Below are 19135 nucleotides of genomic sequence, written 5' to 3'. Positions count from 1 at the left end.
CAATTCCTTTGTCTTTAGAAATGAAAGGGAACACAGCTAGCTCTCACAGGTGTGCGCCTGACTTAGCTCATGGCACTCTGCCAGACACCCAGTTGAAACAGCACTCATTCTCTCCCCCTCCACAGTAGAAGCCTGAAACAAGGTTCTACAGACTGTTGACATCTAGTGGAAGCCTTAGGAAGTGCAATATGACCCCATAGACACTCTATATTGGTTAGTCAATGACTTGAAAAACTACAAACCTCAGATTTCCCACTTCCTTTTTCTCAGGTTTGTGCCTGCCATTGGAGTTCTGTTATACTCACAGACATCATTCAAACAGTTTTAGAAACTTCAGAGTGTTGTCTATCCGAATCTACTAATAATATGCATATCTTATATTCTGGGCCTGAGTAGCAGGCCGTTTTACTCTGGGCACGCTTTTCATCCGAACGTGAAAATACTGCCCCCCTAGCCCAAAGAGAATGTACCTTTTCTAGTTATAAATGATGAATGTGACTAGCTTTCACAATCTCAATCGATCCAACTACTGTGATACAGTGACTACATCTACAACTAAACTAGCCTCAGTGGCAACAGTAGCAATTTCAACTTCTCAACTTCTTTGACACCATACTAATTATTTTGGCCAGCTAAAGCAAGTCACACAATTTGTCATCAGGACAATGACCATTCTACATTCTACTCACTTCTCTGTGTCTCATCTGTCTGTCTTTATCCACACTGTGTGACTTACCTGTCTGTCTTTATCCATCCTGTGTGGTTTACCTGTCTGTCTTTATCCATCCTGTGTGGCTTACCTGTCTGTCTTTATCCACACTGTGTGACTTACCTGTCTGTCTTTATCCACACTGTGTGGTTTACCTGTCTGTCTTTATCCATCCTGTGTGGCTTACCTGTCTGTCTTTATCCATCCTGTGTGGTTTACCTGTCTGTCTTTATCCATCCTGTGTGGCTTACCTGTCTGTCTTTATCCACACTGTGTGGCTTACCTGTCTGTCTTTATCCACACTGTGTGGTTTACCTGTCTGTCTTTATCCATCCTGTGTGGTTTACCTGTCTGTCTTTATCCACACTGTGTGGCTTACCTGTCTGTTTTTATCCATCCTGTGTGGCTTACCTGTCTGTCTTTATCCATCCTGTGTGGTTTACCTGTCTGTCTTTATCCATCCTGTGTGGCTTACCTGTCTGTTTTTATCCATCCTGTGTGGCTTACCTGTCTGTCTTTATCCACACTGTGTGGTTTACCTGTCTGTCTTTATCCACACTGTGTGGTTTACCTGTCTGTCTTTATCCATCCTGTGTGGTTTACCTGTCTGTCTTTATCCATCCTGTGTGGTTTACCTGTCTGTCTTTATCCATCCTGTGTGGCTTACCTGTCTGTCTTTATCCACACTGTGTGGCTTACCTGTCTGTCTTTATCCATCCTGTGTGGCTTACCTGTCTGTCTTTATCCATACTGTGTGGTTTACCTGTCTGTCTTTATCCATCCTGTGTGGTTTACCTGTCTGTCTTTATCCACACTGTGTGGTTTACCTGTCTGTTTTTATCCACACTGTGTGGCTTACCTGTCTGTCTTTATCCACACTGTGTGGTTTACCTGTCTGTCTTTATCCATCCTGTGTGGTTTACCTGTCTGTCTTTATCCATCCTGTGTGGTTTACCTGTCTGTCTTTATCCACACTGTGTGGCTTACCTTTCTGTAGTGTTTAATAGTATTTTACTAGTATCCCCAAATAGCTGCTGCAAAGGCAGAGGCTACTCATAGTACACTACATAATACACTACATAATACGATATATAATACAATATATAATACAAAACATAATACACTACATAATACAATATATAATACAATATATAATACACTACATAATACAATATATAATACACTACATAGTACACTACATAATACAGCCAGGGGCCGCCAGTGCCGCCAGTCAGCCAGGGGCCGCCAGTGCCGCCAGTCTGCCAGGGGCCGCCAGTGCCGCCAGTCAGCCAGGGGCCGCCAGTGCTGCCAGTCTGCCAGGGGCCGCCAGTGCCGCCAGTCAGCCAGGGGCCGCCAGTGCCGCCAGTCTGCCAGGGGCCGCCAGTGCCGCCAGTCAGCCAGGGGCCGCCAGTGCCGCCAGTCAGCCAGGGGCCGCCAGTGCCGCCAGTCAGCCAGGGGCTGCCAGTGTCGCCAGTCAGCCACAGTGTCGCCAGTGACCATAGTTTGTTTTGTATGTTTCTATGTTTTGGTTGGTCAGGGTGTGATCTGAGTGGGCATTCTATGGTGGATGTCTTGTTTGTCTATTTCTATGTCTGGCCTGATATGGTTCTCAATCAGAGGCAGGTGTTAGTCATTGTCTCTGATTGGGAACCATATTTAGGTAGCCTGGGTTTCACTGTGTGTTTGTGGGTGATTGTTCCTGTCTCTGTGTTTTGCACCAGATAGGGCTTTTTTTGGTTTTCCACGTTTATTGTTTTTGTTAGTTTATTCATGTCTAGTGTCTTTATTAAAAAACATGAATAACCACCACGCTGCGTTTTGGTCCGCCTCTCCTTCACCTAAAGAAAACCTAAATTAAAAAGTGTATTATGTACAGTAGTGTATTATGTATTGTTTTAAAACGTGTATTATGTACAATAGTGTATTATGTTTTGTATCATGTATTCTACTATCTAGTGTATTATGTAGTGTATTATGTAGTGTATTATGTAGTGTATTATGTAGTGTATTATGTAGTGTATTATGTAGTGTATTATGTAGTGTATTATGTAGTGTATTATGTAGTGTATGATGTAGTGTATTACGTATGGTTTTGGGTATTGTAATATGTACAGTATTGAATTATGTTTTGATTATATAGTGTAATATCTATTGTATTATGTAGTGTATTATGTAGTGTATTATGTAGTGTATTATGTAGTGTATTATGTAGTGTATTATGTAGTGTATTATGTAGTGTATGATGTAGTATATTACGTATGGTTTTGGGTATTGTAATATGTACAGTATTGAATTATGTTTTGATTATATAGTGTAATATCTATTGTATTATTTAGTGTATTATGTAGTGTATTATGTAGTGTATTATGTAGTGTGTTATGTAGTGTGTTATGTAGTGTATTATTTAGTGTATTATGTAGTGTAATATGTAGTGTATTATGTAGTGTATTATGTAGTGTATTATGTAGTGTATTATGTAGTGTATTATGTAGTGTATTATGTAGTGTATTATGTAGTGTATTATGTAGTGTATTATGTAGTGTATTATGTAGTGTATTATGTAGTGTAATATGTAGTGTATTATGTAGTGTAATATGTAGTGTATTATGTAGTGTATTATGTAGTGTATTATGTAGTGTATTATGTAGTGTATTATGTAGTGTATTATGTACAGTAGCGTATTATGTATTGTATTGTGTTGTGTATTATGTACAGTAGTGTATTATGTATTGTATTGCGTTAATTATATTATGTATTATGTATTGTACTATGTAGTGTATTATATATTGTATTATTTAGTGTATTATGTAGTGTATTATATATTGTATTATGTAGTGTATTATGTAGTGTATTATATATTGTATTATGTAGTGTATTATGTAGTGTATTATATATTTTATTATCTAGTGTATTATGTTATGTATTATGTAGTGATCTATATATTGTATGTTTTACTGTATAATAGTGTAGTGTATTAGTGTATTATGTAGTGTATTATATATTGTATGATTTAGTGTATTATGTTTTGTATTATATATTGTATTATGTTGTGTATTATGTAGTGTATTATATATTGTATTATATATTGCATAGTGTAGTGTATTATGTTGTGTATTATATATTGTATTATGGCCGCCTCGCTTCGCGTTCCTAGGAAACTATGCAGTTTTTTGTTTGTTTTTTACGTGTTATTTCTTACATTAGTACCCCAGGTCATCTTAGGTTTCATTACATACAGTCGAGAAGAACTACTGAATATAAGATCAGTGTCAACTCACCATCAGTACGACCAAGAATATGTTTTTCGCGACGCGGATCCTGTGTTCTGCCTTACAAACAGGACAACAGAGTGGATTCCATGCAGCGACCCAAAAAAACGACTCCGAAAAAGAGGGAAACGAGGCGGTCTTCTGGTCAGACTCCGGAGACGGGCACAACGTGCACCACTCCCTAGCATTCTTCTTGCCAATGTCCAGTCTCTTGACAACAAGGTTGATGAAATCCGAGCAAGGGTAGCATTCCAGAGGGACATTAGAGACTGTAACGTTCTTTGCTTCACGGAAACATGGCTCACTGGAGAGACGCTATCCGAGGCGGTGCAGCCAACGGGTTTCTTCACGCATCGCGCCGACAGAAACAAACATCTTTCTGGTAAGAAGAGGGGCGGGGGCGTATGCCTTATGGCTAACGAGACATGGTGTGATGAAAGAAACATACAGGAACTCAAATCCTTCTGTTCACCTGATTTAGAATTCCTCACAATCAAATGTAGACCGCATTATCTACCGAGAGAATTCTCTTCGATTATAATCACAGCCGTATATATCCCCCCCCAAGCAGACACATCGATGGCTCTGAACGAACTTTATTTAACTCTCTGCAAACTGGAAACCATTTATCCGGAGGCTGCATTCATTGTAGCTGAGGATTTTAACAAGGCTAATCTGAAAACAAGACTCCCTAAATTTTATCAGCATATCGATTGCGCAACCAGGGGTGGAAAGACCTTGGATCATTGTTACTCTAACTTCGGCGACGCATATAAGGCCCTGCCCCGCCCCCCTTTCGGAAAAGCTGACCACGACTCCATTTTGTTGATCCCTGCCTACAGACAGAAACTAAAACAAGAGGCTCCCACGCTGAGGTCTGTCCAACGCTGGTCCGACCAAGCTGACTCCACACTCCAAGACTGCTTCCATCACGTGGACTGGGATATGTTTCGTATTGCGTCAGATAACAATATTGACGAATACGCTGATTCGGTGTGCGAGTTCATTAGAACGTGCGTTGAAGATGTCGTTCCCATAGCAACGATTAAAACATTCCCTAACCAGAAACCGTGGATTGATGGCAGCATTCGCGTGAAACTGAAAGCGCGAACCACTGCTTTTAATCAGGGCAAGGTGTCTGGTAACATGACCGAATACAAACAGTGCAGCTATTCCCTCCGCAAGGCTATCAAACAAGCTAAGCGTCAGTACAGAGACAAAGTAGAATCTCAATTCAACGGCTCAGACACAAGAGGCATGTGGCAGGGTCTACAGTCAATCACGGACTACAGGAAGAAATCCAGCCCAGTCACGGAACAGGATGTCTTGCTCCCAGGCAGACTAAATAACTTTTTGCCCGCTTTGAGGACAATACAGTGCCACTGACACGGCCTGCAACGAAAACATGCGGTCTCTCCTTCACTGCAGCCAAGGTGAGTAAGACATTTAAACGTGTTAACCCTCGCAAGGCTGCAGGCCCAGACGGCATCCCCAGCCGCGCCCTCAGAGCATGCGCAGACCAGCTGGCCGGTGTGTTTACGGACATATTCAATCAATCACTATACCAGACTGCTGTTCCCACATGCTTCAAGAGGGCCACCATTGTTCCTGTTCCCAAGAAAGCTAAGGTAACTGAGCTAAACGACTACCGCCCTGTAGCACTCACTTCCGTCATCATGAAGTGCTTTGAGAGACTAGTCAAGGACCATATCACCTCCACCCTACCTGACACCCTAGACCCACTCCAATTTGCTTACCGCCCAAATAGGTCCACAGACGATGCAATCTCAACCACACTGCACACTGCCCTAACCCATCTGGACAAGAGGAATACCTATGTGAGAATGCTGTTCATCGACTACAGCTCGGCATTCAACACCATAGTACCCTCCAAGCTCGTCATCAAGCTCGAGACCCTGGGTCTCGACCCCGCCCTGTGCAACTGGGTACTGGACTTCCTGACGGGCCGCCCCCAGGTGGTGAGGGTAGGCAACAACATCTCCTCCCCGCTGATCCTCAACACTGGGGCCCCACAAGGGTGCGTTCTGAGCCCTCTCCTGTACTCCCTGTTCACCCACGACTGCGAGGCCACGCACGCCTCCAACTCAATCATCAAGTTTGCGGACGACACAACAGTGGTAGGCTTGATTACCAACAACGACGAGCCGGCCTACAGGGAGGAGGTGAGGGCCCTCGGAGTGTGGTGTCAGGAAAATAACCTCACACTCAATGTCAACAAAACTAAGGAGATGATTGTGGACTTCAGGAAACAGCAGAGGGAACACCCCCCTATCCACATCGATGGAACAGTAGTGGAGAGGGTAGCAAGTTTTAAGTTCCTCGGCATACACATCACAGACAAACTGAATTGGTCCACTCACACAGACAGCATCGTGAAGAAGGCGCAGCAGCGCCTCTTCAACCTCAGGAGGCTGAAGAAATTTGGCTTGTCACCAAAAGCACTCACAAACTTCTACAGTCGAGAGCATGCTGGCGGGCTGTATCACCGCCTGGTACGGCAACTGCTCCGCCCTCAACCGTAAGGCTCTCCAGAGGGTAGTGAGGTCTGCACAACGCATCACCGGAGTCAAACTACCTGCCCTCCAGGACACCTACACCACCCGATGTTACAGGAAGGCCATAAAGATCATCAAGGACATCAACCACCCGAGCCACTGCCTGTTCACCCCGCTATCATCCAGAAGGCGAGGTCAGTACAGGTGCATCAAAGCTGGGACCGAGAGACTGAAAAATAGCTTCTATCTCAAGGCCATCAGACTGCTAAACAGCCACCACTAACATTGAGTGGCTGCTGCCAACACACTGACACTGACACTGACTCAACTCCAGCCACTTTAATAATGGGAATTGATGGGAAATTATGTAAATATATCACTAGCCACTTTAAACAATGCTACCTTATATAATGTTACTTACCCTACATTATTCATCTCATATGCATACGTATATACTGTACTCTATATCATCGACTGCATCCTTATGTAATACATGTATCACTAGCCACTTTAACTATGCCACTTTGTTTACATACTCATCTCATATGTATATACTGTACTCGATACCATCTACTGTATCTTGCCTATGCTGCTCTTTACCATCACTCATTCATATATCCTTATGTACATATTCTTTATCCCCTTACACTGTGTATAAGACAGTAGTTTTGGAATTGTTAGTTAGATTACTTGTTGGTTATTACTGCATTGTCGGAACTAGAAGCACAAGCATTTCGCTACACTCGCATTAACATCTGCTAACCATGTGTATGTGACAAATAAAATTTGATTTGATTTGATTTGATATATTGTATTATGTACGGGTGGCTCAAGCGGCGCCGGGCAGACGGGTGGCTCAGGCGGCGCCGGGCAGACGGGTGGCTCAGGCGGCGCTGGGCAGACGGGAAGCTCAGATGGCGCTGGGCAGACGGGAAGCTCCGGCAACGCTGGGCAGACCGAGGATACGCACAGGAAGCCTGGTGCGGGGAGCTGCCACCGGAGGGCTGGTGTGTGGCACTGGATGGACCAGACCGTGAAGGCGTACTGGAGATCTTGAGAGCAGGGCTGGCACCAACCGCCCTGGCTGGATCTTCACCCTTGCCCGGCAGATGTGGGAAGCTGGGATGTAGCGCACCGGGCTAAGCACGCGTACTGGGGACACCGTGCGAACCACCGCATAACACGGTGCCTGACCAGCACCACGCCTTCCACGGTTAGCACTGCTAGGAGCACTGTAGTGCTGAGACGGCACAGGACGTGCAAGGCTAGGGAGATGCACAGGAGGCCTGGTGCGTGAGGCTGGCACAGTCTTCACCAGACCCCTAGCACGCACCTCAGGATGAGTATGGAGAGCTGACCCAGGTGCCATTAAATCCCTGACACGCTCCGTCGGGTGAATGTCGTGCCTCATGCACCAAACCAGCAACTCCCTCATATCTCTCTCCTCCAATTACCCCATTAACTCCTTCACAGTCTCTGCTTCGCTCACCTCCAACACCAGCTCTGGTTCTGAGCTCCTCCTTGGCTCCTCACGATAAATGGGGGGAGTTGGCTCAGGTCTGACTCCTGACTCTGCCAAACTCCCCCTGTGCCTCCCCCCAAGAAATTTTTGGGGCTGACTCTCGGGCTTCCGTCCGCGCCGCCGTGCTTGCTTCGCCAACCTCATTCTCCTGTAACCTTCCGCGCACTGCTCCATCGAATCCCAGGCGGGCTCCGGCACTCTCCCTGGGTCGACTATTTCCTCCCAAGTAGTATAGTCCATATTCTTGCCGTCCAAACCGTCCTCCCATGTCCATTCCTCTTTTCGCTGCTGTTGCCCGTTACCACGCCGCTTGGTCCTGTTGTGGTGGGTGATTCTGTAACGGTTTTCTTTAGGTGAAGGAGAGGCGGACCAAAACCAGCGTGGTGGTTATTCATGTTTTTTAATAAAGACACTAGACATGAATAAACTAACAAAAACAATAAACGTGGAAAACCAAAAACAGCCCTATCTGGTGCAAAACACAGAGACAGGAACAATCACCCACAAACACACAGTGAAACCCGGGCTACCTAAATATGGTTCCCAATCAGAGACAATGACTAACACCTGCCTCTGATTGAGAACCATATCAGGCCAGACATAGAAATAGACAAACAAGACATCCACCATAGAATGCCCACTCAGATCACACCCTGACCAACCAAAACATAGAAACATACAAAGCAAACTATGGTCAGGGTGTGACAAAAACAATACATAATACACTACTGTACATAATACACTACATAGTACACTACTGTACATAATACACTTTTTAAAAACAATACATAAACACTACTGTACATAATACACTTTTTTAAAACAATACATAATACACTACTGTACATAATACACTTCATAATACACTACATAACACACTACATAATACACTACATAACACACTACATAATACACTACATAACACACTACATAATACACTACATAACACACTACATAATACACTACATAACACACTACATAATACACTACATAACACACTACATAATACACTACATAACACACTACATAATACACTACATAACACTACTTAATACAATACAAAATACACTACATTATACACAATATAGTACAATACATAATGCACTACTGTACATAATACACTAAATAATACAATACACAATACATCATATTTTAAAATGTCTGTGACTCTTCCCAGTGCCGTAAGGTGTTATTTTATATGGTTTTATCAATATGGTTTTATTGCTAGCTTGAGTTATCTGGGGTGGCAGAAAGTTCCATGTAGTCATGACTCTATTTAATACGGTGTGATTCCCAGCCTCTGTTCTGGACCTGGGGGCTGTGAAGAGACCTCTGGTTGTATTTTTTTGTGTTGTACAGATGAGTGTCTGAACTGTGTGCCAAATCAAACCAAACGTATTTATTTAGCCCTTCTTACATCAGCTGATATCACAAAGTGCTGTACAGAAACCCAGCCTAAAATCCCAAACAGCAAGCAATGCAGGTGTAGAAGCAGAGTGGCTAGGAAAAACTTCCTAGAAATGCCAAAACCTAGGAAGACCTAGATAGGAACCAGGCTATGAGGGGTGTCCAGTCCTCTTCTGGCTGTGCAGGGTGGAGATTATAACTCATCCGATGATACCCCCGGACGGGGCCAAACTGGCAGGATATAACCCCACCCAATTTTCCAAAGCACAGCCCCCACACCACTAGAGGGATATCTTCAACCACCAACCTACCATCCTGAGACAAGGCCGAGTATAGCCCACAAAGATCTCCTCCACGACACAACCCAAGGGGGGGGGGGCGCAAACCCAGACAGGAGGACCACGTCAGTGACTCAACCCACTCATGTGACGCACCCCTCCTAGGGATGGCATGGAAGAGCACCAGTAAGCCAGTGATCAGCCCCTGTGATCGGGATAGAGGCAGAGAATCCCAGTGGAGAGAGGGGAACCGGCTAGGCAGAGACATCAAGGGCGGTTCGTTGCTCCAGAGCCTTTCCGTTCACCTTCACACTCCTAGCCCAGACTACACTCAATCATAGGACCTACTGAAGAGATTAGTCTTCAATAAAGACTTAAAGGTTGAGACTGATTCTGTGTCTCTCACATGGGTAGGCAGACCATTCCACAAAAATTGATCTCTATAGGAGAAAGCCCTGCCTCCAGCTGTTTGCTTAGAAATTCTAGGGACAATTAGGAGGGTTGGGTCTTGTGACCGTAGCGTACGTGTAGGTATGTACGGCAGGACCAAATCAGAGAGATAGGTAGGAGCAAGCCCATGTAATGCTTTGTAGGTTATCAGTAAAACCTTGAAATCAGCCCTTGCCTTAACAGGAAGCCAGTGTAGGGAGGCTAGCACTGGAGTAATATGATCAAATTTGGGGGTTTTAGTCAGGAATCTAGCAGCCGTACTTAGCACTAACTGTAGTTTATTTAGTGCTTTATCCTGGTAGCCGGAAAGTAGAGCATTGCAGTAGTCTAACCTAGAAGTAACAAAGGCATGGATTAATTTTTCTGCATCAATTTTTGGACCAAAAAATTCTGAACTTTGATATGTTACGCAGATGGAAAAAAGCTGTCCTTGAAACAATCTTGATATGTTCATCAAAAGAGAGATCAGGGTCCAGAATAACGCAGAGGTCCTTCACAGTTTTATTTGAGATGACTGTACAACTGTCAAGATTAATTGTCAGATTCAACAGAAGATCTCTTTGTTTCTTAGGACCTAGAACAAGCATCTCTCTTTGTCCGAATTTAAAAGTAGAAAGTTTGCAGCCATCCACTTCCTTATGTCTGAAACACAGGCTTCCAGCGAGGACAATTTTGGGGCTTCACCATGTTTCATTGAAATGTACAGCTGTGTGTCATCCGCATAGCAGTGAAAGTTAACATTATGTTTTCGAATGACATCCCCAAGAGGTAAAATATATATAGAAAACAATAGTGGTCCTAAAACGGTACCATGAGGAACACCGAAATGTACCGTTTATTTGTCAGAGGACAAACCATTCACAAAGACAAACTGATATCTTTCCAATAGATAAGATCTAAACCAGGCCAGAACTTGTCCGTGTAGACCAATTTGGGTTTCCAATCTTTCCAAAAGAAAGTGGTGAACAATGGTATCAAAAGCAGCACTAAGGTCTAGGAGCACAAGGACAGATGCAGAGCCTCGGTCTGACACCCTTTAAAGGTCATTTACCACCTTCCCAAGTGCAGTCTCAGTGCTATGATTGGGTCTAAAACCAGACTGAAGCATTTCGTATACATTGTTTATCTTCAGGAAGGCAGTGAGTGCTGCGCAACAGCTTTTTCTAAAATATTTGGGAGGAATGGGAGATTCGATATAGGCCTATCATTTTTTATATTTTCTGGATCAAGGTTTGGCATTTTCAAGAGAGGCTTTATTACTGCCACTTTTAGTGAGTTTGATACTGTAACGGTTTTCTTCCATTGAAGGAGAGGAGGACCAAAATGCAGCGGGGTTAGTGTTCAACAAGTTTAATAAGGACAATAAACGTGAACACTACAAAATACAAAACATCAAATGTGAAAAACCGAAACAGTTCTATCTGGTGCACAGACACATAGACAGAAGACAACCACCCACAAAATACCCACAGAATATGGCTGCCTAAATATGGTTCCCAATCAGAGACAACAATAGACAGCTGCCTCTAATTGAGAACCAATCTAGGCAACCATAGACATACAAACTACCTAGAAAGGAAACAGCCCCATAAACATACAAAACCCCTAGACCAGGCTAAACACATAAATCCCCCATGTCACACCCTGACCTAACCAAAATAATAAACAAAACAAAGATAACTAAAGCCAGGGCGTGACAGGTACACATCCGGTGGATAGAGAGCTGTTTATTATGTTCAACATAGGAGGGCCAAGCACAGGAAGCAGCTCTTTCAGTAGTTTAGTTGGAATAGGGTCCAGTATGCAGCTTGAAGGTTTAGAGGCCATGATTATTTTCATCATTGTGTCAAGAGATATAGTACTAAAACACTTGAGTGTCTCCCTTGATCCTAGGTCCTGACAGAGTTGTGCAGACTCAGGACAACTGAGTTTTGGAGGAATACGCAGATTTAAAGAGGAATCCATAATTTGCTTTCTAATGATCATGATCTTTTCCTCAAAGAAGTTCATGAATTTAATACTGCTGAAGTGAAAGCCATCCTCTCTTGGGGAATGCTGCTTTTTAGTTAGCTTTGCGACAGTATCAAAAAGGAATTTCGGATTGTTCTTATTTTCCTCAATTAGGTTGGAAAAATGGGATGATCGAGCAGCAGTAAGGGCTCTTCGATACTGCACGGTACTGTCTTTCCAAGCTAGTCGGAAGACTTCCAGTTTGGTGTGGCGCCATTTCCGTTCCAATTTTCTGGAAGCTGCTTCAGAGCTCGGGTATTTTCTGTATACCAGGGAGCTAGTTTCTTATGGGAAATGTTTTTAGTTTTTAGTGGTGCAACTGCATCTAGGGTATTGCGCAAGGTTAAATTGAGTTCCTCAGTTAGGTGGTTAACTGATTCTTGTCCTCTGACGTCCTCGGGTAGGCAGAGGTAGTCTGGAAGGGCATAAAGAAATCTTTGGGTTGTCTGAGAATTTATAGCACGACTTTTGATGCTCCTTGGTTGGTGTCTGAGCAGATTATTTGTTGCGATTGCAAACGTAATAAAATTGTAGTCCGATAGTCCAGGATTATGAGGAAAAATATTAAGATCCACAACATTTATTCCATGGGACAAAACTAAGTCCAGAGTATGACTGTGACAGGCAGTAGGTCCAGAGACATGTTGGACAAAACCCACTGAGTCGATGATGGCTCCGAAAAGCCTTTTGGAGTGGGTCTGTGGACTTTTCCATGTGAATATTAAAGTCACAAAAGATTAGAATATTATCTGCTATGACTACAAGTTCCGATAGGAATTCAGGGAACTCAATGAGGAACGCTGTATATGGCCCAGGAGGCCTATAAACAGTAGCTATAAAAAGTGATTGAGTAGGCTGCATAGATTTCATGACTAGGAGCTCAAAAGACGAAAACATTATTTTTTTTTGTAAATTGAAATTTGCTATCGTAAATGTTAGCAACACCTCCGCGTTTGCGGGATGCGCGAGGGATATGGTCACTAATGTAACCAGGAGGTCAGGCCTCATTTAACACAGTAAATTCATCAGGCTTAAGCCATGTTTCAGTCAGGCTAATCACATCAAGATTATGATCAGTGATTAGTTCATTGATTATAACTGCCTTGGAAGTGAGGGATCTAACAATAAGTAGCCCTATTTTGAGATGTGAGGTATCACAATCTCTTTCAATAATGGCAGGAATGGAGGAGGTCTTTCTTCTAGTGAGATTGCTAAGGCAAACACCGCCATGTTTAGTTTTGCCCAACCTAGGTCTAGGCACAGACACAGTCTCGATGGGGATAGCTGAGCTGACTACACTGACTGTGCTAGTGGCAGACTCCACTAAGCTGGCAGGCTGGCTAACAGCCTGCTGCCTGGCCTTTACCCTATTTTATTGCGGAGCCAGGGGAGTTAGAGCCCTGTCTATGTTCGTAGATAAGATGAGAGCACCCCTCCAGCTAGGATGGAGTCCATCACTCCTCAACAGGCCAGGCTTGGTCCTGTTTGTGGGGGAGTCCCAGAAACAGGGCCAATTATCTACAAATTCTATCTTTTGGGAGGGGCAGATAACAGTTTTCAACCAGCGATTGAGTTGTGAGACTCTGCTGTAGAGCTCTCCCCCTAACTTGGAGGGGGCCAGAGACAATTACTCGATGCCAACACATCTTTCTAGCTGATTTACACGCTGAAGCTATGTTGCGCTTGGTGACCTCTGACTGTTTCATCCTAACATCGTTGGTGCCGACGTGGATAACAATATCTCTATACTCTCTACACTCGCCAGTTTTAGCTTTAGCCAGCACCATCTTCAGATTAGCCTTAACGTCGGTTACTTAGCTTCGGCTGTTGGAGGTCCTGACGAACCACGTACAGATAAAGCATCCGGAGTGAAAAAGTTGCATGAAAAAAAAAAAGTTGAGTGAGGGAAAAACTAAAAATATTAACGGTAATTAAAAAGTAAAAACCATAAAGTTGTCAGGTAGCAAAGTAAGGTTGCCAACAAAACCCACAGCAGCACGTAAACAAGTAAGCATGTTGTGACCGGAAATGCCAACTGCTTGAGCAGACAGTTCGGTACCTTCAACACATCAATACCTCTCACAAAGACCAATATGGATGCAGTCAGTCTCTTTGAGCCAGGAGAAATTGACATGCATGTCGCTGACATTGCAATACATGTCCTTACTTTTCGCCCATGAACAGACAACTGGGCAGTAGTCCAGGTGCGACAAAACTAACGCCTGTAGGACCTGCCTGGTTGAAGGGCCGAGCAGTGCCTTATCATGGACAGGCCACTTCCCATTTTAGCAACCATTGAGTCTATACGTTTTGACCATGACAGCTTGCTATATAAGGGTAATACCCAGCAGTTTAGTATTCTCAACTTGTCTCAATCGACACATTTTTCAATACTAGATCTAAATTAGATTTAGGATTGGGTGAGTGATTTGTCAAAAAAAATGGATGCTTTTTGTTTTTGAGATATTTAAGTAGTTACCCATTTCTAAAACTGACTGGACCTCTACGTTAAAGGATTCAGTTATTTATTTTACTGTCGTAGCCGACTTGTCTACTGTTCAGTCCTCAGTGTACATAGACACACAGGCTTTATTCAAGGTCAGTGGAAGGTCATTAGTAAACACAGAAAACAATAATGGCCCTAGCCGGCTGCCCTGCGGTACACCACACTCAACCAAGTTTGAATTAGAGAGGCTTCCATTAAAAAAAAAAACTTTTTCCCAAAAGTTTGCTAAGCACCGGTAACAGGCTAATTGGTCGACTGTTTGAATCATTAAAGGGTGCTTGAATGACCTTCGCCTCCCTCCAAGCCTGAGGGCACACACCGATTCTTAGGCTTAAATTGAAGATGTTGCAAACAGGAATCGCAATGTATTCTGCCTCCAACCTCAACAATTTACCATCCAGGTTGTTGGTGCCAGGTGGCTTGTCCAAATGTATAGATAGCAAAAACAATTCACCTCCTCCACACCAACTTTGTACAACTCAAAACTACAGTGCTTTGTTAATCTTATCAACAAAAAAGTTCTTAAGGTGGTTGGAAATAACAAAAGGTTTAGTTATAAACAAGCCATCTGCCTCAATGACTGATGGAGCGGAGTTTTTTGCCTAGAATTTCATTAAAGGTATTCCAGAGCTTTTTACTATCATTATTTTTATATATATAAAAAAAATCTTTGTTCCATAGTATAGTTTCTTCATCTTTTTGTTTAGTTTAGTTAACGTGATTTTTAAATTTACTGTATGTTTGCCAGTCTGCTGTGTTGTCAGACTTATTTGCTATTCCCTTTGCCTCATCCCTCTCAGCCATACATTTTTTAAAATTCATCAATTCATCATCTATCCATGGAGATTTGGAAGTTCTAACAGTCAGTTTCCTGATGGGTGCATGTCTATCAGTAACTGGAAGAGGCAGTTTCATAAATGCTTCAAGTACAAGCGTCAGGTTTTTCCTCATTACACATCAACACATATTTTTCACATATTTGAATTAGAAATCACTGCAAAACCTCCTTGTACACAATTGTAGGTATATAATAGATATAGCTATTACATTATGATCACTACACACCAAACATCTGCATTTTTCCACCCTGCGTGTGCTGTAGGTGAAGTCCTTGGCTGACTCCATCGATGATGTCTTGACCTGTCAGTCTGGCGTGGAAGACTTTCAGGAGGAGGAGGAAGAGGAGGAGGAAGGTGACGGAGGCGAGACAGGGGTGGTGGCGGATGACTTTGGAGAGTGTGTTTGGAGACCGAGGGAGGGAGACAGACAGAGGGGCGGAGGAAGAGGAAGAGGAGGAGAGAGACAGAGCATGCACGAGGACAGCATAGCCACCTCCTACAGCGACGTGACCCTCTACATTGATGACCCCTCCTCGCCCTTGTCCCTGGACCGCGGCCCCAGCAGCACTGACACAGAATACTGGAGCCCTGGAGTGGGTGGCGTTGGGGTGGGGGGGCGTGAAGACAGCCGGGACACAGAGGGAGGGGGTAGCAGTAACAGCCGACGCAGCACCCCCTGTACAGAGTGTAGAGACTACAGCCTGAGAGGAACTCACCTGCCCCTGCTGACCATTGATCCCCCTAGCGACAGCTCTGTTGATATGAGTGACCGCTCGGATAGAGGTTCGATAGGTAGACTGGTCTACGAGACAGAGCCAGGGGGAGGTGGGGGAGGAGGGGGGGAAGGGAGGTCGCCTCACGGCACTATTAAACACAACCCCCACCCAAACCCCCACCCAAACCCCCACCCCAACCCCAACGGGCGCTCTGCCCCCACACACCCCCAGGCCCAAGGCCAGACTCGTACTGTGCTCCCTCACCGCCCCCACCCCTCGGCCATTCCCTCCCACCTGCCCTACCACACTATCCTACACCACCACCATCAGATCCCGCACCACACCCAGCACCCCCACCACCCGTACCCCGACACTCCCTCTTCGTCCTCCCAGTCCCCGCAGGGACAACCCCTCACCCCTCTGTCTTCCTCCTCATCCACCACACTGCCCCCTGGTGGCCTGGAGCAGGTATGCTGTTCGGATGGAGACAACGACTCTCTCAACTCCACCACCAACTCTAACGATACCATCAACTGCTCCTCCGGGTCCTCATCACGCGACAGCCTCCGGGAGCCCCTCCCACCGCTCGGGAAACAGACCTATCAGAGAGAGAGCAGACAAAGCTGGGATAGCCCCGCCTTTAACAATGACGTGGTGCAGAGACGACAGTACCGCATCGGACTCAACCTGTTCAACAAGTAAGTTAGACAGTACCACATCAGTACCGATTCATACTGTGTGTGTGTGTGTGTGTGTGTGTGTGTGTGTGTGTGTGTGCAGGGTTGCCTAGGTTACTTTCTAAATGTAATCTATTACAGTTATTAGTTACCTGTCCAAAATTGTAATCAGTAACGTAATTTTTGGATTACCCCAAACTCAGTAACATAATTAGATTACTTTCCCCTTAAGAGACATTAGAAGAAGACAAAAATGCATTTTACCAATTGAACGACATCTATTGCAGGATCAATCAATGTTAGAGCCATAAATTGATGTTGCTTTTTACTTTATAGATTATGTAAAACAATTAGCCTGTATATTTACATAAAAAACTAAGTCTGTCATTTAATACACCTTGATCGTCAAGAATAGGACTTGGAAATATGGAAATATTGATTAGTCTAATAGTTTTACCTGAACATAACCCCAAACCTAAGGATTTATTAGCCATCTCTGTTGTTTATGTCTTTGTCATGGTCTCATTGGTTAAAACAAATATATGCTGTTTTCATGGAATGGTTTTGAGCACAACTGAAAAGTGCAATTTTAATTGGAATGAAAAATTAATGCCATGTTGCATTTGCTATGTGGTCTATTGTTTATGTTTTTTGTTGGTGATATATATATATATATATATATAATTAGGAATTAGAAAACCTAATTAATTTAATAGTAGTTAATCTCTATGTCTGACATTTTGATATTCTCGATAATATGCAGCTGTTGATGTCTATCAAAAAGTGTTTGACTTGCCTAGTTAAATAAAGGTAAAATAAAAAATAAAATAAAATAAAAATGCCGACAGCAGTCGCGCCATTGGAAAACATAACTTGCACTGTAGCCTACAAAGAACCTACTTTCCCCTGATCCATCAAACGATGTGTCGTCATAGTGGTCTCTGATTGGTGGTCATCATTTGGTGTGTCATCATAGTGGTCTCTGATTGGTGGTCATCATTTGGTGTGTCATCATAGTGGTCTCTGATTGGTGGTCATCATTTGGTGTGTCATCATAGTGGTCTCTGATTGGTGGTCATCATTTGGTGTGTCATCATAGTGGTCTCTGATTGGTGGTCATCATTTGGTGTGTCATCATAGTGGTCTCTGATTGGTGGTCATCATTTGGTGTGTCATCATAGTGGTCTCTGATTGGTGGTCATCATTTGGTGTGTCATCATAGTGGTCTCTGATTGGTGGTCATCATTTGGTGTGTCGTCATAGTGGTCTCTGATTGGTGGTCATCAGTTGGTGTGTCATCATAGTGGTCATCATTTGGTGTGTCGTCATAGTGGTCTCTGATTGGTGGTCATCATTTGGTGTGTCGTCATAGTGGTCTCTGATTGGTGGTCATCATTTGGTGTGTCATCATAGTGGTCTCTGACTTGTGGTCAGACTCGCTCAGGTGGAACAAACTTAAACTTGTGCTTTTTGTCAATGCTGATATCAATGTCATTGAGAAAAAACAGAAAACATCCTTTCTGAATTTCAAAAGTAACCCTAGAAGTAATCATCTAGTCATTCAAAGGTATCTGTAATCTGATTACAATATTGTAGCCGGTTACGTAATGGATGATAGATTAAACGGATGACCAAAAAAACGTAACTAACAGAATATATGTCATCCGTTACTCCCCAACCCTGCGTGCATGAAGAGAGTTCTGAACGGGGAAGCAGATTAAATCTAATTGTATTTGTCACATGCACTGGTGTAGACGTTATCGTAAAATGCTAGTTTACGAGCCCTTCCCAACAACGCAGAGGTTAATTAAAAAAAATAAAACGTAATAGTAACACAAGAGCAATAAAATAAAATACACAGAATGGAGCCACAGAATGGAGCCTCAGAATGGAGCCTCAGAATGGAGCCTCAGAATGGAGATACAGAATGGAGCCTCAGAATGGAGCCTCAGAATGGAGATACAGAATGGAGATACAGAATGGAGATACAGAGTGGAGATACAGAATGGAGATACAGAGTGGAGATACAGAGTGGAGATACAGAATGGAGATACAGAATGGAGATACAGAGTGGAGATACAGAATGGAGATACAGAATGGAGATACAGAGTGGAGATACAGAATGGAGATACAGAGTGGAGATACAGAATGGAGATACAGAGTGGAGATACAGAATGGAGATACAGAGTGGAGATACAGAATGGAGATACAGAGTGGAGATACAGAATGGAGATAC

At 43.6% G+C, this 19135-nt stretch overlaps 1 protein-coding gene across 2 annotated transcripts in view; it reads left to right on the top strand.

Annotated features, from left to right (window-relative positions):
• Positions 1-19135, top strand: part of LOC112235441 (IQ motif and SEC7 domain-containing protein 1-like) — a 99852-nt gene that overhangs the window by 44635 nt on the left and 36082 nt on the right. For both annotated transcript variants that reach the window (XM_042299815.1, XM_042299816.1), the window contains exon 4: positions 15770-16920. In XM_042299815.1, the coding sequence (XP_042155749.1) occupies positions 15770-16920 (1151 nt within the window). The remainder of the gene's footprint in view (positions 1-15769; positions 16921-19135) is intronic.

Source organism: Oncorhynchus tshawytscha, linkage group LG16 (genome assembly GCF_018296145.1).
Source record: "Oncorhynchus tshawytscha isolate Ot180627B linkage group LG16, Otsh_v2.0, whole genome shotgun sequence".
Classification (NCBI taxonomy): domain Eukaryota; kingdom Metazoa; phylum Chordata; class Actinopteri; order Salmoniformes; family Salmonidae; genus Oncorhynchus; species Oncorhynchus tshawytscha.
This window is presented reverse-complemented; position numbering and strand designations above follow the sequence as displayed.